This window comes from Indicator indicator, chromosome 3 (genome assembly GCF_027791375.1).
Source record: "Indicator indicator isolate 239-I01 chromosome 3, UM_Iind_1.1, whole genome shotgun sequence".
Taxonomy (NCBI): Eukaryota; Metazoa; Chordata; class Aves; order Piciformes; family Indicatoridae; genus Indicator; species Indicator indicator.
In genome coordinates, this window is record NC_072012.1 from 31,137,855 (window position 1) to 31,145,828 (window position 7,974).

The 7,974-nt window shown below is 40.7% G+C and overlaps 1 protein-coding gene across 1 annotated transcript; it reads right to left on the minus strand.

The window, feature by feature from the left end:
* Positions 1 to 312: 312 nt before the first annotated feature.
* LOC128981042 (hyaluronidase-1-like) lies at positions 313 to 7,336 on the minus strand. Its single transcript, XM_054399683.1, has 3 exons — positions 6,419 to 7,336; positions 2,473 to 2,562; positions 313 to 741 (listed from the first exon to the last, which is right to left on the minus strand). The coding sequence occupies exons 1-3, from the start codon at positions 7,334 to 7,336 to the stop codon at positions 313 to 315; spliced, it is 1,437 nt and encodes a 478-aa protein (XP_054255658.1).
* Between the last annotated feature and the right edge of the window lie 638 nt (positions 7,337 to 7,974).

Here is a 7,974-nt window from a genome sequence, read left to right on the forward strand (position 1 = left end):
GCTTCTATACAGATGAATCTTTGTACATGTTTGTTCAACTTTTTTACTCAGGTAAAGCTTCCACTGTTACAGCGAAGTCTTACCTGTTGAACATATGAATAAAACATGAGTAACGAGTGAAGGAGCTAGTAAAAAAGAGGGAGTTGCTTTCAAAATACTTAGTGTCTGAAGTAATTCCAAGAGTGGGAGATGCAGAAAACAGAATAAAACTATTTAACCAATAATGTGTTTCCCCTGTGCAACAAAAAATTGCTGAGGAATGAAACTCTTAGTGGCACCATTTCTTACTTTCTTGCACTGCCTCAGAAGACTTTAGTGTGTGGTATAAAGCAGAAGAAGCTGCATGGCTCCTAAGAGGAAGACATAAAGCTTTTGTTTTCTTGATTTATTGAACAAAACATGAACCCAGTTCTCCATTAGCCTATGGTCAGGCAATTCACAAAATATTCCTGTCCAGCCCTGGTAACACTGACACATGAATCTTTGCCTCATGGCTTCAATATTCTCCAGGCTGGGTTCCCCAGTCACCTGGAACCTGGGGCCGTTCTCTGAGTGTTGGGTTCGGATCTTAAAATTAGTGGGTGGCAAATGGAGGTAAGCAGAAGAGTCGCTGTTTTTGCGGATACATCTTCCATTCTTCTTGCACAGGACTTTGCTACAGAGTTTGGCTGCTGAGGTCACATTAATGACATAATGTCCTAAGGGTCCATCGATGTACTGTTTCACAGTTGAACAGCTCTCCTGTAGATAAAAGATCATGACACATTTTTCAGTAGCTAGCATCATGTCCAAATTTGTTATATCTAAGAAGATGCCAGTGCAAAACTGATCTTGGCTAAAGCAACCTGTTGAGATCAATTTTTCTGGAGTAATCTATTAGGTTTAAGTGAATTTACTTCCATGTAGCAGATTAGCATAATATTGACCTTTACTATATTGTCTGTTTAGCTGCTTGGTAGAAATATACTAGGGAGAAGTCCTAGCAAACTGAGAGTTTATATGCTAATCTGAGACTAACTAGCTCCTTAAGTAAGGATTTCTGGTGGCTACTGACAAGGAGCCATGCACAGGATTAATAGGTTTTTAAGCACATATTGAGTCACCACTTCGGTCCTAATCTCTCCAATTCCTTCCGTTTACAAGAAGCAACATCATTTTCAGAAACCAGCACAGAAGCTGATGCAATTGTGGCTGGGAAGTTTCAGTTCACATTTCCCTCTTTCTCTGCCCAAGTCAGTGGTGTTTTGCCAGAGACTTCAGGAGGTAGAGAGTGGTCTGAATGAAAAGCAGAGTGAACACAAAAGCCTATCCCAGTTTTAAGGGTGGGGCTGGCCTGTCATGCCTTCTGTAAAACATCCATGCAGCCTTCTGCCTCCTCCATTACTTCAGGAAGGATTAGTTACGAAAGCCTGCAGAACCAGGGACGAGGAACTATGCCTCTTCTTGTGGTAACATTATTTTTCTTGTGTCATTTCAACACTCATTAAACAGAGAAAATAGCTCTCCTCCACACTCCATTCCTTTTCTGTGGATCTGTATAACCTGCCATAGCTACAAAGTAGAACATAGTAAAACAATCTGTCCTTATATTTGCTATTGTTTCAAAAGATCTCTTTCTTCTAATCTGGACTCGTTATTCCACAATGCCACAGATGACCTGCCCAAAGCAATGTCCTCTGAAGCAATAGGACTTCTCAGCCTATTGCAAATACAGAATCACAGAACCACAGAATCACAGAATCAACCAGGTTGGAAAAGACCTCAGAGATCAAGTCCAACCTATTACCTAATACCTAACACCTTCTGACAACTAAACCATGGCTCCAAGTGCCACATCCAAGCTTTTTTTGAACACCTCCAGGGATGGTGACTCCACCACCCCCCTGGGCAGCCCTTTCCACTGGCCAATTACTCCTTCTGTGAAGAATTTTCTCCTCACCTCCAGCCTAAACATCCTCTGGCACAGCTTGAGAATGTGTCCTCCTGTTGCTGGTTGCCTGGGAGAAGAGACCAACCCCCACCTGGCTACAGCCTCCCTTCAGGCAGTTGTAGATGGCAATAAGGTCTCCTCTGAGCCTGCTCTTCTCCAGGCTAAACACCCTCACCTCCCTCAACCCCTCCTCACAGGGCTTGTGCTCGAGACCCTTCATCAGCCTTGTTGCCCTCCTCTGGACATGTTCGAGCAACTCAACATCTTTCCTAAACCGAGGAGCCCAGAACTGGGCACAGTATTCAAGGTGTAGTCTAACCAGTGCTGAGTATAAGGGCAGAATGACTTCTCTACTCCTGCTGGCCACACTATTTCTCATGCAGGCCAGGATGCCATTGGCCTTCTTGGATACAGGGTTAACAAGACCACAAAGTATTATTGAGCCATCATCTTCAGTCACTGGCTGATTACACTGAGAAAGATAGATGGGTGCAACATAGAGTGTGGTAAAAGAGGAGAGGCATTGAGGTGATACAACCTACCTTTGAGCTGGCATATTGCATACTGCCCCAAAGAACTACTCCAGCTGCTCCCAAAGCCGCACTTTCACCAATGGTGTTGACCAGATCTCTCTGAAAAAGGTCAAAACCAGACAACATCAGAAAATCAAAGATATAAAAATAAATGTAAAAAAAACACTAGGATATGGGACTTTGAATGATTACAATAGGCACCATTTTTGAGCAAGTGAAGATAAGTATGATCCCGTATCTTTTACAGTGCCTAATTTCAGTTGATGGGCTTTAGGCAAGGGTCTTACTTGTTCTGCTTTAGCCATGTCAGTATGGTTACAGAGCTGCTGTTGCTAAGTGTGAATGCCATTATTCCAGGCAATGTATTTTTTAAAGATAAGTTTCTCCCAGTGATACATTTACATACTGGCTTAACCATGTCCACTTTTAGAGCTACACCAATACGCACTTGAGTTGTAGTGACAGCAGTAACACAGCTTTATCACAGCAGAGACTGTGTGAAGAACAGGAGTCACTGATGCCTTGCCAAAAACATTGCAACATACCTTGCAAGTGTCTTAAAGCTGTTCCCTGTAACCACGAATATTGTGTTCTGAGAAATGCAATTAAATCTTAGAAATTATGGAGGGAGGATCTTCTTCCACTGCTAAATTTCAAAGCATGATCAATTACACCTAAACTCATTTCTATCTATGATAATTGGCTAAAAAGTAATTCCTGATTACTGTTAGTAATGACAGATATTCAGTATTCCCTGAATAACCTATGAACAGGAGGTTGTACCCTTGCTTTGATTTTGCATTCTCACACAACACTCGTTCTTTTTGGTCTGTTGATTCCCTAACTCCTTCCTAGTGTCTAATACAGGGTGTTGGATTCTTCCTGAGCAGGCTAGGAAGAGAACTAAGCCAAGAGCTTGTGCTCCAGAGGTGACTGCTTAGTCTAGATGGCCACACAAAGGAGGCACCATCATCTTTCCCTGCCACAGACAGGTTTAGAAAACAGAATTTTCACCTGCTGAGAACTGCAAACCAAGAGCACAGATATTGAGGTGCTTCCATGAAGCCCTGAGCAGGGCACACAAGCTCCCCCAGTGACCTCAGATAGTGTAGTCCTGGTTTGAGGACTGAACTAAGTGCTGGTCTTCACACAGCACAGCCTAGGGTAAGTGTGGGCTCACTGGCATGGCTCTTTCATGTGAGTGTGAGAAGTTCTCACATAAAAGAAAACATGCAAGTTTAAAAACTTTTAGATATAATTTTAAATATGAGCATCTTGGCATTTGTCTAGGTGGAGAATCCTATTTTACTGCTTATGTCAAATCCTCATCCCTCCATGTTGGAAGACTATCCTGCAGAGGCAATTTTATGGGTCAGCTGCCACTTAGGCATCTGGCACTTCTCCAAGTGTTAAGTCAACAAAAGCCTCTTCCCTTCTGATGTTCATTTGCATTCAAGCTTTTGGGGGCAGTGTGCAACAACCAAAGATCCTCAAGACTGTGCTGAGCTGTCTGAGCAGACAGCTGATTTGCCAGGGTGGATGGAGGAGGCTCTAATTTCTATCAATGATTCTCTCTATTTTGATGAGCCAAGTCACTGCATTGGGCACTAAAAAAATAGGTGAGCTAAGCTGTTTCAGTATTGGACCTTGAGAGGAAAGAGGACAGTCAGTTTTCGTTACATGTTGAAATAAAAGAAGTACATATGTAATATTTCCTTTAAATTTTGAACAGTCTTATTTACAGATGTTTTTCTGTATTCAGGAATGGCAGTGCCAGTCTGGCATGATTGCAGGGAATGGTGTCCATCAGAGAAGACTGTCTGTACCTGAACGAGAGAACTGTTATATATTATTCATCCTTTGCTGATTGTCATCCTGGTCTTTTAATGACTTCAGCCATCTAGTCAGGAAGCACAGATGCTACTGTGTAACTTCACTCTCCCACATGCTTAGTACTGAATTGTCAAGGCAGAGAGTTCCTAAATACCCTACAGATGGCAGACTTCTTATACTCATTTCTAGCAATCCTTTGTAATGATTGTGAACCTAATTCAAAATTTACAAATAGTTTCCAAAAAATAAAAAAAGCATGATGAATTTCTCAGATACCTTTGAGTTTTCTTAAATGCAGCCCTGCAAGTTCCTGGCAGTGCTCAAGCTGTTCATACAATGTGTATAGTCTGGAGACACATCAAGCCCTGTTCCCTTGGCTGCCTGAGGAGCTCGGTGCTGTCCTTATCAGAAAGTATGCAGTGAAGCATAACCCAAAGACATTTCTGTGGCTATACAGAGAACTTCCCTGGCTACAGAGTTGTAAAGTGACCTTTAAAGCATACAAAAGTAAATGGCTACATGCAATTGAAAAAAAAAGAACAGTGATTTAAAGAGTATAACTTAAGACAATCACTCCAAATTACCACTGTACTATTCAGAAAATAGCATGAGGTAAAACACAAAATTTATACCACTACAGAGCTTGAAGTTGTGCGTAACTGCTAAAAGCATGTTAGTACTCTTAGCTTTCAGTAACATTTTTATATTGGTCAAGGGACTGATTTATCTTATAAAAATGTATTATTGCAACCTGAGCATTTGAAGAACAGCCATTTATTTCACAGTCTGAGTTCTGCAGTGAAGGTGATCTGTGTGACATCCTGCCTGTACCAACCCAAATGATCCTTTGCGGTCAGTAGGACCCAGCCTGGCCTATTTGACCACGATTTCTGAGTCAGCTAGGATCTGCAGTTTCCACATTACACAGAGAGCAGCTACAAAGAGTCCTTGGTTGCTAAAAATGAGGCATACTGAATTGATGATTGCTTCTATGTACTGTTGACTTCCTGGGCACAGCCTGAAACACTTCTCAGACTCTTCACCACCCATCCTCAGCTCCAGCTCCAGGTAGAAACTACATGCAGCCGTGGTTTGCTGGACTGATGGTTGCCTATTCCAATGCACTTTCTCACCATTTTGCTAAGAACTCGTCTCTGGAAGCAACAGAAGCAAACTAAAGCAGCATCTCTCTGCAAACTAAAGGGAGGGAGTACCACCAGATGCCTTTAGCCACTGATGGGTTGTTTTCATTAGTTCCCTGCCCCAGATCTTCTCCCCCCTTTGAGAAATTGATAGCAATCAAAGCAAGAATCAAAAGACACTTGAGGCAATAACTAAATAAATGAATAGCATCTATGCCTCTCTCTTATGTGAATAAACAAACTGAGATCCACAAATGTCATTACATACCCAGAAAGTCTAGAAAGTCTAGAATCTGTACATGTATTTTTACCATCAATATGGCCTCTGTATATTTATTGCATTTGATCATTGGTTGAAAGAACAATGCAGAACTCAAAAATTTGCTTTCTTTATGAAAAGGACTCTGCAGTGTTAGGACTAAATGTTGGATCATGAAGATATTTGAACATGTTATACCTCTGAAAAGAAAGATGGCCAATGTTCTTCATTCAGAAATTAGCTACTTCAGGCCAAACAAGTTTACTTGACTGGTTCATTTCTATACTGAACGAATTTACATTTGGATAAAGAAACAAAAAAGCCCTGAGGCTCCTATCTCATGAAAGTTTATCTTCCCATTACCCTAATTAGTTTTAAATGTCATGAAAATTTGTCAAGTTCATTTCACAAGCTGTTCTGAAGAATTAAAATATCAGAATGAATTGTTTCCTTAAGGAAATTATTTCTTTACTTTTTTTTTCTAAATTACCCTCATTAGAAATATACAAAGTTATGCTAGAGAAGTAGACCAAGCACTGCAATTTTAACTCTTGAAAGGTATAGAGTTTTGTACTGTGACTACAGTACTTCCTTTCAGAGGGGTTGCCCTAAATACCAAAAAAAATGAACTTAGAAGTGCATAAGGAATACTTTTAGAAAGTATTTTTTCAAAGAGTTTTTTTCCTAATCTCTAGATTTCTAAAGAAGTCTGTCTGCTTACCTCTGTCAAAACATGAAAAGTATAGGCATAAAATGGTCTGGAGTAAACAAACACAGGCAAAACATAGTCTTTTCTAGCAATTGATGCAACACGTATTGCCTCCTTAACCCGATAGTGAACAAATTTCAGTGCATTTGGACTTGACTTTAGTATATAATCCAAGTATATAGAAGGGTAGAGAGCAGTGCTTTCCTTCCACAGCCACAGCAGGAGGTCATTTCGGGAAGACTCAATGGGTGGACATTTCCCTGTGTATGTTTGCGGGTGTTCTTTGTAATCATAATTGTAGCAGTCTGGGTAAAGATAGTAGCCCCACAAACCATTTGGTCTCATATGCTCAGCCAGAAGGATAGTGTTGTTCATAAAACTCTTGCCAGCATTTTCAAATTCCTCTTTAGCCACTTTCCTAATTTTGTCCTCTGACCACTGAGGATGCCGTCTCCTAACGATCTCAAGAGATTTATTTCTATATATACTTTTATTACCCCAGTTCCTATCCCACTGGGGCCTCCAGTTTTCCCAGTCAATGACTGCAAGCCCCTGAAATTTCTTCATGGGTATGCAATAGTCAATGTCAGACTTTGCTTTACGAAGGTGTTTGATTAAACTTTCATTCTGGGGCACCCCTCCATTGACAGGATCTCCGTTATCTGAGTAGAAGGGATAGTATCCCAAATGAGTGTGATAGAAGATTGTCACATTGGATCCACTCAAAGTCTCATTGGTGTTGGATGCAATGTCAAAAATACTGAGATCCAGGTCCACTTTGTACCGCAGCCTGCACTGCTCGGTGGGCGCATTCCAAACAACCACGAAGGGCTTGTGCAGAACCAGAGGGGCCCGTGCTGGCTTTGGCAGCTGAGCATCAACCATAGTAAGCAGGACTGTCACTGCTAACAGTTTGACCCAAACATCCATGGTATGTTTTTTTTTTTTCTGGGAAATTGCTATGATGTGCCCTTGAAAACAAAAATGAGAGAAGACACGTTAAAAACTAGTAGCCACTCTGGAGCCAGGTAGGATGACAAAGGCAGGTCTTTTAGTTTGTCTTGCCTTTGTTGATATTATATCCAGTGTAAACAGAGAAAAGTGCACATCTGTGATCTTGTAAAAATTAAGTCTGATTTCAAATGCTCTGAATGACTTTTTGATAGATTTCACTGTCCAGAAGTGTGTTCTGATGATCAGTTTTTTCTTGCTTTCCTTCTCACCCAGCCACCTCCCACAGATGATTCAGACCTTTCCTTAAGATGTATTCACTTCTTGATCTTTATAGCAAATGTGTTAATCAAAGAATAACTTAAAAGAGGAAAATATACCATTTGCCTCACACACATTAATCAAGAGATCTCAGAAATGCTGCAGTTTTCACCATATCTGAAGTGTATTGTTACCTACCTTTGAATTTAATTTTCATTTTATTAATGATCAGATGCAAGAGTGATGATCAATTTGTAGGCTAGAAGGGATGATACTATTAACGACTACTTATTATGCTGAAAGCAAAATAGATATCAGTATGTAAAGAAAATAAATTAAGCAGATCTGATCCAGCT